The sequence below is a fragment of the Diachasma alloeum genome, unplaced genomic scaffold, assembly GCF_001412515.2.
Source record: "Diachasma alloeum isolate Michigan unplaced genomic scaffold, Dall2.0 Dall_scaffold_01191, whole genome shotgun sequence".
NCBI classification, from domain to species: Eukaryota; Metazoa; Arthropoda; class Insecta; order Hymenoptera; family Braconidae; genus Diachasma; species Diachasma alloeum.
The window spans coordinates 2,609-18,603 of record NW_021681301.1 but is presented as its reverse complement, the minus strand read 5'-3'; the positions used below and the strand labels follow the sequence as shown (position 1 = coordinate 18,603).

At 36.7% G+C, this 15,995-nt stretch overlaps 1 protein-coding gene across 1 annotated transcript; it reads right to left on the bottom strand.

The window, feature by feature from the left end:
• Positions 1-2,157: 2,157 nt before the first annotated feature.
• Positions 2,158-15,757, bottom strand: LOC107046073 (surfeit locus protein 6 homolog). The gene is made up of 4 exons (XM_015268571.1): positions 15,549-15,757; positions 15,413-15,463; positions 12,185-12,687; positions 2,158-2,428 (listed from the first exon to the last, which is right to left on the bottom strand). The coding sequence occupies exons 1-4, from the start codon at positions 15,652-15,654 to the stop codon at positions 2,207-2,209; spliced, it is 882 nt and encodes a 293-aa protein (XP_015124057.1). The 5' UTR covers positions 15,655-15,757; the 3' UTR covers positions 2,158-2,206.
• Between the last annotated feature and the right edge of the window lie 238 nt (positions 15,758-15,995).

Genomic DNA, 15,995 nt, shown 5'->3' with positions numbered 1-15,995 from the left:
GAAACGGGGGTTGATGGATGGGGAATTTAATTCTCCATTGAACAGTCTTTGTTTCATCCCTTAATAATAATTAGTCGGCGAATAAATCAACTGAAAACATAAAGTAAACATTGAGTACAAGGAGGACAAAAGTCACCCTCCGAACCTGACCCTGTCACAGCAGGACTGCTACTGCCGAGTTACTCACGCACCCGACTCACATTTACCGACAATTCGACCGGGACGCCGCCTTTCCCGTGGGGTACCAACTAACATTTTTGGAGTCAGTCAAACCCCCCGATCCGGGCCTCTACTCAGGTCTATCCTCTTTGTATCTGATCGTGTCTTCATCCGGATTTTCGAACTCACTTAGTTCAGGTATTTCCAAGAGATGTTGAAGACTGTTTTCGTCACCGGTAGATGACACTAACTGCAAATGATCCAGGCCACGACTAATGCGCTGGAGAGTTGTTAATTCGTCATCCATTCCATCATAACTCAAGTTGATGCGAACACTCCTACTTTCGATATCCATCAGTGATAAATGGCTAGAAACAAATTTCAGACGTATTAAATTTTCACGTAAGGTGTTCTTAGCAACATAGAACATGGGGAGAAATACGAGCCGTGTAGATACTTCAATACGTTCCAACTGAATACAAAGAATTGAAAGGAGTCGTGCTTTGGCAGCTATAAAAAAAGCTTTTTCAAATTCTATTCTATTCCAAATTGGTGACTCTATCCCCTTCCCACTGAGTGGAGGCAAGTGCCATAAGCTCTTCCAAATGCATTACTTAGTTGCATCAAGGCGAAATTATTTTCAATTCTTCCCTTCAACTCCGTCAAATGGCGTGGTATTCGCTGATGGAAACAATTGAAAATAAGTTCGCCTTGATGCAGTCCAGTCATGAATTTTCTCAAAATGAATATTACACACGTACGTTTTATCCGGGTTAAAATTTTATTCGCTGGAATTTTGGGAATAATCTTTACGCAATTTACTCAAGGCACAGCAAATAGCACTAGAATTTTTAGAATTTTTCCCAGATCGGTAAAGGTAACGGCAAAGATACAACAGATGATTTCAATTCGGGTCTAATCACTAATGACGGGCCGAACGTTTTTTGTTTTTTTATGGATTTGAAGATTCAATCATCCAGGCAGCCAAAATCCGTTCTACTCAAGTTCTACTGTCGACAGAGTAGGGATCCGCGAAAATTTTGTGACCGTCGAAATGACCGTCAATTCTCCGTCAGGAATGCGTCAATTTACGGAGTGCTGAGAGAAATTACTGGTCGTTATTATTTTTTTTTATTACCATAGAAAATACAAAAAAATAATGGACACCAGGTGTACAAAGCAATGTGGCGCTATCTACACATCTTTTGTAACAAAATGTACAATATGTATATATATCATCTGACTTATCTACTTTAGATAAGTACTTCAATATTACTTATAAATTTCTGTAACAACAACTGTACACAACCACATACATTTGTACACTTTCCTTGCAGTCGGTCAAACAGTGTCGGTAGAGTACAAATGGCATTCGTTTTATTGGCAGTTGATATTAATTATGGGTGGCGCCATGTGTCCCACTATAGCAGAAAAGAATTGACAGGGCCCGGAGTGGGAGTAGTGGGGGGAATACCTCTCGGTAAGATAGACCCGATAAACATTATTCATTATCAGTTAAAAAAATGAACGGATGAATTTGGTGTTAGGCCACCTTTGACCACCACAGGATTCTACATATAAATTCATATGTTGAATTTTTCAAACAGATGCATCCCTCCCGCTGGCTGCAGGTGAAATTTTTGATTATTTATAATTAATTGATTTTTACCACCAAAAAGCTAAAAGTGGACTACCTTTGACCACCTTCGAACCATCAAGCGATTGCAATAATCCAAATTTGCATTCCCCCCTACCCCCCGCTAGCTATAAGTAGCTTATTCAACATGGGGATGAGCATTGAAGTTGATCACGTGATCACTGGGAGGTCCCCATGACAGTTTTCACTCATGAATCTTTTTTATTGAGATTGGGATAAGGATCTTGGCCCTCCTTCTTCAACAATCTTCATTCCTCATTCATTTGTTTGAAAAAGTCTTAATGAAAGTATTTTGCTCTATGTAAAGGAACGACTGCATACTAGCATAAATGCAATAAATCTGAGAAATTCATTTCGCCACTTTATTTTAGTATACTCCTAAAAAACAATTTAAAATCCTGGAATTATGCGACCTTTCTTAGAAGCCTTTTTCATTTTATTTGTTTTCTTGTCCTTTTTCTTCTTCATGATGTTTTCTGTTCGTTTACGTTGTTTCTCCTGTTGAGCTTTCCCAATTCTAAATATCCTGGACTCCCATTTTTTGGAACTTCGTTTTTTCTGTTGTTCGTCGCGTTTGATCGTTCGTTTCAGCAGTTCTGGATCATCTTTTACCTAAATTTACAATATAAATGCTTGTCGTAATTATCTTTTGCGTAATTATCATTAATTTTCTTTACTCCAACTATTAATCAATTGGAATAAAATTTGAAGTTTCTCATTAGAGCAATTTCATGTCAAATTCGAAATGAATAAAAAATGTCATGTTTCCGACTATCTTGGCGATTTTTTTTCAAGGAGTACATGAGACCAATCTCTCATAAAATTTTTACAGCGATTCGATTTTTTTTAGCGAGTTAGGATTTTTCAAAAAATTTGACTTTTTCCGCTTGAATTTTGGTAGATTGAGAAAAAGGCGAAATATTTGAATTTAATCATTAGGGATCGAATTTTCGTTTTCACAGCCGTTATGGTAAAATCAATTTTTTTTCAAACTGCAACTACTCGAAAACTTATTTTTCTTTGATCTGAAATTTTAGAGGTAACTTGGGGACATAATTACCGATATTTTCACTGATGGACAATAATTCTTTTTCAGTCGTTCTTCGTTAAACGAGTGATTTTTTTTTTTAAATTCGTTTGTGGGAACAATACGTAAATGACAAAGAGAAAAAAAGTTGTGACCAGTAATAGTTGAAAAAGGGACTTATTTTAAGTTATATTTCACTTCAGAACAAATATCCACCTGATCGTTACGGTGAAAAAGGGGAGACTTAAGAATCCTGACTTATTTGATAATCAATGAATAATTGCATTTTCTGATTGTTTTGGAATTGTGAAAGTGTGGGTATTTGACTTTTTCAATATTGTCGCCTCACATAAAGTGTCGAAAGAACTTGCAGAGACAATTTTTTCCTCAACAGGGAATTCATATGAAGACGCAGGCCCACATGGCGACATCAACGTGGCTTCGAATGAAGTTGAACTCAAGCCTTTACCGACTATCATTTCCACACTACGAAAAAAAAAATATTTTTGCCAAGGATTCATTTACATGAGAGAAGTACTTATTTTTTCAGTAACGTATTTCTCCAGTCGAATCATTCCCAGATAAGCCTGATTAGGTTTAAATTATGACCATCATGTTACTCTAGAGGATAAATATTTTACACATTGACCATGGATCAACTCCTTCAATGATTATTAATTTTTCCTAAATTTATCATTTTCCGCAAGGAAGAATTTCAATTAATCTTTTAATGTTGATAATTATTGAGGGAGTTCACTCAAAGTCATAACTGACATGATCATCTAGAGCAATATAATTGTCATAACTGAAACTTAATGAGGATTGAAAATGACTCGACTGGAGAAATACCTTAGTAAAAAATGAATACTTCTCGTGAGTAAATAGATACTTGGTAAAAAAGTAGATTTCATCATTAGGTCCACAAAGTATTTTCTGACAAAAGTGGCTCTATAATCCTCGCGTTCGGCTCGGATTATAATCACATTCGTCAGAAAATACTTTGTGGACCGTGTGATGTAACCCATTTTGTATGATGGGTCCGAAAACCACGATCTAGCCGAGGAAGCGAAGTTAGAATCACGGTTTATCGGACTTATAATAACATAAATTAATATATTTCAGGGCGAGTGCTATGGGATTTTTTTACCCCATGGCACTCGCCTTTTTTCCTCGCCTTCGACTCGGACGTCAACTGCACGCGAGTAAAAAAAAACCACGGCACTAGTCGTGAACGATATTTTTCCGTAGTGATTTTCACTTTTACGTATTTGGGGAAGTGCCAATACCAATCCCCAGACGAGGAAAAATGAAGTTCAGTACGGAAAAATCCTTTTCCGCAGTGTGGGAATGATAGTCGATAGAGGCTTGAGTTTCACTTCATTCGAAGCCATTCTGATATTGCTATGTGGGCCTGCGTCTTCATATGAAATCCCTGTTGAGGAAAAAATTTTCGTTACAAGTTATCTCAACATTTTATGTCAGGCGATAACATTGAACAAGTCAAAAACCAATACTTTCACAATTCCAAAACGATTAGAAAATGCAAACCGTCGTGAATTCATTGATTATCAAATAAGTCAGGATTCTTAACCCTCTGCTTCGTCTCACGGTACCCCACTCGTCGCCGTTTTTTAGTGATTGCCATGCCCCGTCCCTCCAGGAAATTAAAGTTTTCAAGTAATTGCAGATGGAAAAAAAATTTGATTTTGCCGTACCGGCTGTAAAAATTGAATAAATTTAGTTCAATTGTGCTCACTTGCAAACTTTTTCCATTACCTTTCAATGTATGAAAACGAAAATTCCATTCCTAATGATTCAATTCAATTATTTCACCTTTTTCGCAAACATCAAAATTCAAGTGGAAAAAGTTAAATTTTTGGAAAAATCATAACACTGAAAAAAAATCGAATCGCTATAAAAATTTTATGAAGGCTTGGTCTCATGTACTCCTTCTGAAAAAAAAATCGGCAAGACAATCGGAAACATGAAATTTTTTTCATTTCGGATTTGATGGGAAATTGCTCATCATTAATTGAGCATTTCTCTAGGTCTGTAGCGCATCTCGTCGGTACCATACCATCAAGATGTGAACATGTGTCAGCATGATAATATACGTCACTTGTTTGCGGTTAAATGTTAAACCGAGGGAACGAATTTTCATGTCCACAGCACACGCAAAACAATTACTCATACATGAACAGACATTGCGATATTGTCCTTTTGAGGACGGCCGTTTTTATCATGATAAAATTTCATGGCACTGAACATAGCGGAAGTTTCCAGCGGGAACTGTGATATCAAGCAGAAACTTTGTCCAGACTACAGTGCTCCCTATTGTGACTGTCGGCACACGGTGCCCTTAACAAAAAATTAGACTCCTATGGCGAACCGGGAATCTTAATGTTTATGACTTCTTTGCAAGAGAGGAAAAATCTCAAGAAAATTAGAGGAAGTATTTTTAGGATTGGAAAATCCGTTGGTACGTGATTTTTTCTGTTGCAGTTCATCTATCGCTGTAATGGAAGGGTCGAGGTCGTTTCACATGGGTTGAAAAATCTCCAAAAATTAGAGGAAGTGTTTTATGGGTTCGGAAATTCCTTAGTGGTTGATTTTTTCTGTTGCAGCTTCTTCAGGGGTGTAATCTAACGGTCAAAGTTATTTTGAAAAAGTCGAAAAATATTAAGATAATTAGGGGAGGTATTTGGCAGGTTAGTAAATTCGTTTTAGTGGTTAATTTTTTCCGTTGCAGCTCATTTAAAGTCCTAAACGAGGGGTGAAGATCGTTTCGCATGAGCTGAAAAATCCCAAAAAATTAGGGGAGGTATTTTAAGGGTTGTTAAATTCGTTGATGGTTGATTTTTCTGCTGCAGCTCATCTAAAGCCTTAATCGAACGGTCAATGAGTTGAAAAATCCCAAAAAAATTAGGAGAGGTGTTTTAAGGGTTGGGAAATTTGTATCTGGTTGCTTTTTCAGTTACAGTTTCTTTAGGGATGTAATCGTGCCGTTAAAGTCGTTTCGCATGGATCGAAAAATCCGAAGAAATTGGGAGAGATGTTTTAAAGTGATTTTTTCTGTTGCAGCATAGGAGTTTTCCGCATGTCAGTTCTCAAAGTGTTTCACGCACACACGGCAGAAAATTCTGACGTGGTTTATGCACAAACGTAATGTTTGCAATCGCTGCCCTGAATGCCCTATCCGATTGTGCGTGAAGTAGACCAAAATGTTTCATCGGTTAATGCGTAAAATATGCAAACATGCTCCCCCGTTTTGTGCGTAAAACATGTCACGATTTTCTACCGTGAGTGCGTGAAACATTCTGACACCTCTGTGCGTGGGGCACTAGAAAAACTCCTATGCTTTGTGTTTGTGGCACGCTGAAAATTCATGTTTTGTGCAGGCGGCATGGATGCGTATAACACGGTGCAAAGAGCCACAGCCATAAAAAAATGCGACTCGGAGGATGGGTTGTAACCCTTCATTACCTCTGCTAATATACTGGGATTTCAACCCATGTGAAACTCCGCTCACCCTTCAATTATCGTCCTCGATAGACACCCACATGGACAAATAAGTACAATGACTTATCATGCTCTTAAAATACTTCACCCGATCCCCTGGATAATTTCCCTTCTTACTTGGAAAATCATTTTGGTCAAGCGTAATTTTTCGACCCCTAAAATACCTCTCCTACGAGGCATTCCACACTATTTCAATCGGCCAAAAATTATTTTTGCTCGATTTTTGGGTACACTGCAGAAGAGGTCCAGAAATATCTGTAAACTCGAGGGAAAAAATGGAAAAATTTCTTCCGAAAGTTGTACAAAATACAAAAGTGGATGTGTCTTTGGGTAATTCTTTATAACGTCATAACTCTAGAAATATTGGTTGCATCGAAAAAATGATGAAGTATTTTTTATTGCTAAAGATCTCAACAATTCCGAAAAAGGAATGTCATCGGATGCATATCAGAGAATTCACTGTTGAATTTTTATAGGGTATTTCGATATAGACCCTGAGATATGATGTATAATGTGAGCCTGCATCGAGCTAAGTTGACCAACTGCGTTGAGTAGGACGATAAGAGAGCTCTCATTGAATCATACTCAGTGGTTTCTCAGCCTATTATTCTTCTTAATTTTGTGAATTGCAGTGAGCTTATTTGAGTATCATCGTTCAAAGTTTATGAAATTTCTAGGAATTTGATTCATAACTAATAAATAAAAACGACGGAAGGGTAGCGCATGAGAGAAGTATACAATTGCTGGTACTATTGACATAACATTCTAAATTGGCTGGCTTCTCATTGTTATATCAATTATGATATTCTTACTCATCCATAATCGGAATTGATGACTGGTGTAGATGCTGAATTGCATTTCTTTGCAAAATCTCACGGTAGATCACCTTGTGATGGGATTGGTGGTAAGTTCAAGAGAGCCGCAGCACGAGTAAGTATACAAAGAGCATATGATAATTAAATCACTACTCCGCGACAGTTGTATGAATTTGCCAAAGAATCAATTGATTCCATTCAAACCATTTTTTGTACAAATGAAAAGTATGCACTGGGAGAGCAAGGTTTGAAAATTCCATTTGAAAACTCTTCACCCATTGTTGGAACTGGTCCATTGCATTGTTTTATACCGATTTCTAATACTCATAGTCATAGTCTGAAAATTCGAAATATTGCAAAATAACTTGAAAATGCATACCACTTCGTTGAATTTACGTTGAATATACATTTTGTACTATTTTTCTTTTCAATAAATTATCATTGTTTTTCTGTACTTCTCATAATTTTAGACAGAAAGGAAAAGAATGGATTTAAATGTGAATAATTACATATTTACTTTTCAGATACTCGAAACATACACGACAATCTCGTCGAACGTTTCTTCAAAAACTAGTGTGCTACTCATCAGCGCGGGGACGTATTGGAGAGTATGCTAATAATGGAAATATAATACTCCGACAATTTATGGGAGCAAGTTAAAAACTACTAGGTGGCGTTCTACGAAATCGCGCGCTCGGGCATCCAAAAATTAGAGTGCCATCTACCAAAATTTGCACTGCATACGATACTCCACGTGCATTGCAAGGCCAATTCGTTTTTCAAAACACAAAGATCGCCGCTTAGTAAAGCAGAGCAGACAAAAATTCAGTGAATGGCACACTATAATTTGGATAGGGCTCCGTTAATTTTTTGTCCCTGGTTCAAAAAAAAAATACGATTCCTCAAACAAGTTTCTAATAAGGGAAAAAAAGTCGGGTGCATTACACGCAAAGTTGGAGAGAGATAGTCTGAATTATGATTGTCAGAATCCAATTTGTACAAAGTATTCTACATTTTTTGCCCCCTTCGGTACGTCCCATGCGTTAGTGAAAAGGTACACTAATTTTCGAGATTTTTCTTTCCGTGACTTGCTAGAATGACTCGCTCAGCGGAACGAGCGCACCAATCCACTTTATCTGTCGCGGCCTTACGAAATAATTAATATTTCAGACCCTATATCGAAACACCCTATAAAAATGAATTGGCCGTGAAATCTCTGATATGCACTCTATTTCATATATTTTTTTCGGATTTTTCAAGACCTGTAAACATATTTTTTTATCAACTTTCTATATTGTTTATCAATAAACTTATTGTAAGTTGGGCTTTTTAGTAAAAATAACATTTTTATATTAATCTATCACCCTTTAGCCATAATAAAGGACTTGATCATTTCTTCGATACAACCAATATTTCTCCAGCTATGATGTTATAAACACTTACTCACCCAGTGTGATCTTCAATTTTGTATTTTGTATAACTTTTGAAAGAATTTTTTTTTCTTTTTCCTCACGTTTTGCGATATCTTAGGGGTCTTTCTACAACATAGGAGAAAATGAAACAGCTGAAAAACGACTATTAGACGCAATTCAAGCAAAATAGTACATTAGAGTACAAGGGCACAAATTTCGTTTTCAACGAATGTGTAGTTTACAGGCCGAGCCGAAGGCGAGGTCTGTATTCACATTCGTTGAAAACGAAGTTTATGCCCGAGTGGTCTATACTATTTTATGCCACATCGTGCAGAAGTCGAGTTTGAAGCACGCTGCGCGAAGCGCAGCGTGCGATAATCTCGACTTATTGCACGGCGTGCCATAAAATATTTTAAGTCAAGTCGTGCAGAAGTCGAGTTTTGAGTAGGCTGCGCGAAGCGCAGCCTGCTCAAAACTCGACTTCTGCACGACTTGACATAAAATATTATAGAGCACTCGGTAATAAATTTAGTTTTCAAATTGATTTTCGTTGAAAACTAAATTTGTGCCCTTGTACTCTAATGTACTAATAGAGCACTCGGTAATAAATTTAGTTTTCAAATTGATTTTCGTTGAAAACTAAATTTGTGCCCTTGTACTCTAATGTACTATTTTATTAACGTTCGTTTATCAATTTTTTTTATTGATGGGAATACTGATAAGAATAATAATTTTCTATTCGTCTTATAATTCAATTTACTATAATTCAATCGATTAAGTTAGATCGATTACACTTTTCTTTCTTCATTCGATCGAAATTCAGCATCACCTTTTTCATTTTCTCCCTCTCGGTCTTCCCCTGGGCCTTGCTCTGGACTTCGGATTTTGCTGTTTCATTTTCGTTTCAATTAATACATTAACAAAATCTTTTCCTCTCAAAACTTCTCAATAATTCTCCATTCTACTAAATGGAAAATTATCATTTTCGTCAGTAGTCCCAAGAATAAAATAAGTTAATAAACAAAAGTTAATGAAATGAAAAATTTAATAAAAAAATTGTTTGCTAGAATTGCGTCAAACAGTCGTTATTCGACTGTTTCGTTTTACCCACTCTCCCCTACTCAATTTATATCAAAATCTAGAGAAAAATATTTTTTTTTACTGACATAGTGCGGATTGCCTCCTATTGTATTGGAATTTGTTCACCCTTGTGGAACCACCCCCATCCCTCGATAATGGTCCTAGAGAGACTGCAACGAGGAAAAGTCTTGTGAAATTATATTTTCTTCCGCTAAAATGCCTCCCCTAATTTTTTCGTATTTTTATACCGTTGTGAAACCACCTCCACCCCTCGATTGTGGCTCTAGATATACTGCAACAGGAAAAAACTAGTAGAATTAGTTTTCCCACCCTTAAAATACCTCTCCTATTTTTTTTTTTAAGTCATTCGAAACGACCTCAACTCCTCGATTGCAGCCGTAAATCACCTGCAGCAGAAAAAATCAAGAACCAACGAATTTCTCAACCATCAAAATATCTGCCTTAATTTTTTTGAATTTTTGACGCAAGCAAAAGAACTTGAACCACTTGATTAGACCCCTAAATAATAGTCCTCACGCTGGCCATGATTTTATCACGAACATGAGGTCCCCGGCTAATTACTAATTCGAGGGTGTAAGACACGAATATGTTGGTTATTTTTCCATCCGGTTGAGCGAAGGCATGGTTATTCACAATTTCATTGTTTAAATTGCCATAACTCGAAGTCTACTAATGCTATCGAAAAAGTTCTCAAACAAAGAATATTTCTTGCATGAAAATGAATATTTTTTGTTATATAAAATTTTCTTCTATCATAGATAAAAAGATATTGAGGGTGGAAACGGAACAGGCGGCAGGCAGCGTTTACACTGCGCGTCAGGGCACTGCAGAACGTTTAGTACAAACTAGAATGAGATAGGAAAAAATGTTTCGAAAAAAAAATTCGGCATCAAATTTTCCATAAAATTACTTTTCTAATGTTTTTCTTCATTTCCAGTCCTTAATGCGATATTTACGTTTTTTTGCATAGTGAGTTAAAGCAGTGTTCCAGGCATCATCCTATCGTAATTATCTCATTCGGTCGTGTGATTGTGAGAAAATGTTTGTATACGTAATATACACATTATTGAATGACAAATATTTTTTGTCCGGAATTTTTTTGCATCTCCTTTCGTTCGAGAATTATCTGGCAAAGATATAAATATAATTCCGTCAAAAAGTTAATTCCATCAAAAAATGAGTAATAACAATCATTATCTATTCTCACGGTCAATAAAAAATTGCTTGTTACTGATCTGCCTCCCAATCACGAGAGTTGGAAACAAAATTACTGTTACGTATAAAAATATAGAATACAACAGTAATTTGCCTCATCTTCCAGAGTGAAAACGAGAATATATCATCAACTAATGGACCTACAGGAAATTTGCGAAAAGAGGTTTTATATGTAAAATCTCGTGGTAAATATTTTTTATTCATAACACCTTTCTCTATCTCTCTCAAACTCCCGTCTGACGGCTCCGAAAGCACAGTCTCCCACATTGCCGCCAGTGCAGGGGCTTACGCGCCGCCCGTTTCATTCCTACTCCCGCTATCTTTCACAGACCATTCTTGAACGAGTGGAGGTAGACAAAAAATTTCAGACAACAAATCTCCCTATTTCTTTGGCATTTTTTAACCCATGCGGAACACCCTTGACCCTTCGATTAGCACTTTAGATGAGCTGCATCAGAAAAAATCAACCACCAACGAATTTACGAAGCATCAAAATATCTCCTCTAATTTGTGGGGATTTTTCGACTTATGCGAAATGACTTTAATCCCTGCATTACATACTAAAATAGCTGCAACAGAAAAAAACAACCACTAATGAATTTGCCAATCCTTGTAACACCTTTTTTAATTTTTTGCAATTTTTCAACTCATGCGCAACGGTCTTGACTCTTCGATTAGGGTTTCAGATGAGCTGCAACAGAAAAAATTAACCACTAACGAATTTCCGTAACAATACTTCCCCTAATTTTTTGAGATTTTCCCTCCATAGCAATCAACTCTTAGACGTTAAGATTCCCGGTTCACCATACGGGTTTCAAATTTTTTGTTAGGGGCACCGTCAGTACAGTCTTGACGAAAATTTTCTGCCTGATAACCCAAAGTTCCCGCTGGAAACTCTCGGTACTTTCAGCGTCATAAAATTTGATATGTGTACCATCTCATAATTTTTTTTTCAAAGAACTCATCACCAAAATGATTCCATAATTCGAAAATAGATTTTCAAATTTACAAAATTTCTCATTAGCAGTTTCACATGATAATCTCGCTTGAAATGACTCAGTGAAATTGATTGATATCTGTTTCACTACATCTCGTGGAATTAACTACTCACGCAGGCTATTGATACGATGTATCGATCCATTAACTTTTCCCATCAGCTGGTGTTACTATGATATATCGATGATATTGCCATGTGGCACCGGCACAACGGGTAGCTTGGACCCAAAAGGTGCCATACATGAGGGGTTAAAAGTAAACAAAAATAATCATAAAAAATTACTTTTTCTCCATTAGCCTTAGCGAGAGCAGCTTTCCATGCATCCCTCTCCTGTAACACCATTGCTTTTTCCATTTCTCCAGAAGTAACTAGATCCTTCAATCGTTCTTTCTTCTCCTTCAGCTGTCCCAGGACCTTCTTCGGATGGCTCTCAGTTTTCTGAGCTTTCTTCTTATTTCCAATATCTGAGAAATCAAATTTACTAAACACCATGTGACCGTTACTATTGAAAACTGGCTTGGCACGGGGCACCCTTGGAGCGACTTCCACCTCCTCCCTGTCATTTAGCTGCACTCCATCGGCATTCAGTTCTGATCTTATAAGGTTCTTGTGCATCACTCGCTCCTCGCGCTTAGATCTCTTCCTAATGCGGTTTTTTAAGCCTTTCTTTAGATGTTTCTGTTTATAACTGAGTTTCTTTTGACCTTTTAATTCGTTGAATTTCTGGTAGAGTTCTTCGGATGTCAGAGCACGTTTCGGATTGCCATTAGAGTTGAATGATTTTGCTGCAGTGAAAAATTCAGGCGATTAGTTATAAATATGAATGACCCTGAAGTTTGCAGACAAAAATCTTCAACAGAGCATATCTGGTGAGGAAATTGAACAATTAGAAAATTTCAAGTTCCAATTTGTCGGGTGTGACGAAATCTAATCGTGATGGTGGCTAAATATGTGAATAAATAAATTATGGGTTGATTTCTTCGAAATTCAACTATGGAAAACCATTGACACGACATATCTCACCTCGGAGTTATTTTATTGGAAAAAAAACATGGTCACAATTTTCATTCTACGAAATTTCGACGTGATATTTGTCCTTTTCTTTCTAGTCTTATCGGTCAACGTTAAATCCGCAGTAGAACACTAAATCTTTGGCAAGCTTCATTATTCATCCAAATGATCCGATCGAAAAAAGAAAAAGCATCACGTTTGAAAAAATTATAAATCTTCTCGTGATATTTCCTGTTTTTTGTAATAAATATTTCATTAATGATATATGCAATGTTTTTCACGAGGGAAAACATCAACAGAGGATATCTACGAGGAAGACAAGTAGTTTAGGACATAAAACAAATGAAACGTTGGATTGCAATAAAACCTCAACGTGAATATTTTTTTTTCAATTTCTCTTCATTCTTTCCATGAAAAATAGTAGAATTACGAAAATAAATACGTTTAATATCGGATATCTACTATACGAACAATGATGTTGAAAGGAAAAAAAATCATACTTCACATTCTCTCCCAATTGTTACGTGATATTCGTTACTTTGCTTATAATTATTATTCTCAGGGATTTACAATCGATGCTATAGTCATGACGCTGCATTTCTTATATCTAATCGTTTAACAAAGTGTATTTTGTGAGGAAATGGCAAAGAAATATGTCACAGAGAAGAAAGAGCTAGCTCTAGAAACTCTAGTCACAAGAGGATGGGCAAATTGTATAAGGGTCACAAAAATCACGAGGATTACGAGGATCACAAGGTGATGGTTAAATTTCACGAGGATCAAGCATCACGAAGATCATGAGGGGAGGGTCAAATTTGACAAGGGTAAAAAATCGGGACGATTACAAGGGTCACAAGGGGATGGTCAAATTTCGCAAGACTCAGACATCACAAGAGTCACGAGGAGATACTCAAATTTCACGAGGATCACAAGGGGATGGTCAAATTTTACGAGGGTCGAATATCCTGAGGGAAATTCTCGGGTTTTCTAGAAAATTCGAGAAAATCCTGCAATTTTCTAAAAAATTCAAGAAAACTGTCCAGTTTTCCCAAAACTGGAAAATTCAAGAAAACTGTACGGTTTTACTGGAAATTTGAGGAACTTTCTTGGTTGTCGAAAAAACTCCGATTTTCTAGAAAATTTGAGAAAATGCTCGGACTTTCTCAAACATTCGCACATTATTTTTATCATTCTTTTTGTCTTCACATTTCTCTAAGACTAAATTTCTCGTAAGATTTACAACGCAATGACTAAATTTCACGACTGTTGAATGTGACACCCTTGTGACTCTCGTGACGGCCATGAAGGTTGACCATCCCTTTGTGACCCTTATGATTTTTGACCCTCGTGAAATTTAATCATTCCCTTGTGACCCACATGTCCCTCGTGAAGTTTGGCCATTCCCTTGTGACTTACGTGACCCTCGTGATGTTTGACCATCCCGTTGAGACCCTCGTGATGTTTGACCCTCGGAAAATTTAACCATCCTCTAAAGACTCTCGTGATGTTTGATCCTCGTAAAATTTGACCAGCCTCTTGTTACTTTCATGAACCCCGTGAAATTTGACCTTCCTTCTGTGACCTTTGATGAAGGTTGACCATCTCTTTGTGACTTTTTGAAGAAAAATGAGTTTTCCTATTTTCTAAGTTTTACATTCACGAGACCGAGACGATACTGGAAATTTGGATATTTTCCGAGACCGAGACGAGACTGGTGCGAAAGTCTCGTCTCGTGCGTAGCCCTAAAAAGAAGAAACTCACGGGAGTTTTCAAGAATAACATGTATAAATGCCGATTTTTTAAGAATATAATCATTTTTGTAGAAGAGATCCGATGTTGATCGTATTTATGTTCGTAATTCCATCATTTTTGATGGAAATATCGAAGAGAAATCGAAAAAAAAAATTTCACGTTGAGTTTTTATTGTAATCCACCGTTTCATTTGTTTTTTGTCCCAATCTATGTATCTTCTTCGTAGATAACCTCTGTTGATGTTTTCCCTCGTGAAAAACATTGCATATATCATTAATGAAACATTTACTACAAAAAACAAGAAACATCACAAAAAGATTTATACTTTCTTCAAGCGTGATGCTTTTTCTTTTTTCGATCCGATCATTTGGATGAATAATGGAGCTTGCCAAAGATTTAGTGTTCTACAGCGGATTATACGTTAACCGATAGGACCAGAAAAAAGAACAAAAATCACGTCAAAATTTCGTAGAATGAAAATCGTGACCATATTTGTTTTTCCAATAAAATAATTCCGGAGTGAGATATGCCGTGTCAATGGTTTTCCATAGTTAAATTTTGAGGAAATCAACCCCAAATTTATTTATTTACATATTCAGCCACCATCACGATTAGATTTCGTTACACCCGACAAATTGAAATTTGAAATTTTCTCATTGCTCAATTAATTCATCAGATATGCTCTACTAAAGATTTTGGTCTGCAAACTTCAGGGTCATAAATATGAGGTTGAAAATATATTTTTACCTTTGTTGTTCTGCTGCTGTCCCCCTTCATCATCCCCTTTTCCTTGTTCTTCTATAAAGATATATAAATAATTAACATTATTATTTTTATGACTAAAATTAGAGATTGAGGTTATATTTTTTCTCTTCCTAAATACCTAACTCGTCAGTTGAGAGTGGCATTCTTGAGAACATTTTGCTGATGAATTTATCCTCTACCTGGAGGAATTGCTTTACGAATTCTGAATTAAATCTATGCGTCATTTTCAATTATACATTCTCTACGTTTTGCAAGATATTTTCAAACGTGACAATAGTTATACCCAAAGAGGATTGACAAAAGTAGAGGTTCAGATCTCGGGGTTGAAGTGACCCCAAGCAAACAATAGTTCGACCCCAACGGAGGGATGGCGCCACGGTCAAATCTGACGGCCGGGCGAACCAGAGATAATAGGGGAGATTGCTCAGGCTTATGGGAACTGTTCGATCAGAGTTTCATAGCGGTGGCGCGCATGAACTAATCGAGAGGCCGTCTCTGTGGGTAAAGAAATTTTCATCTATTACCATGGAAACAGTCGATAACAGGGATGCGTTCCCAATCTTAA

Bases quoted from the DNA above. Each gene is read 5' to 3' on its own strand.
- LOC107046073 (XM_015268571.1), bottom strand. From the start codon at position 15,654: ATGACGCATAGATTTAATTCAGAATTCGTAAAGCAATTCCTCCAGGTA. The intron at 12,688-15,412 runs GTAAAAATATAT...TTTTCACTGCAG, and splicing joins ACAGCAGCAGAACAACAAAG to CAAAATCATTCAACTCTAAT. The intron at 2,429-12,184 runs GTAATTTTTTAT...TTGTAAATTTAG, and splicing joins CTAAGGCTAATGGAGAAAAA to GTAAAAGATGATCCAGAACT.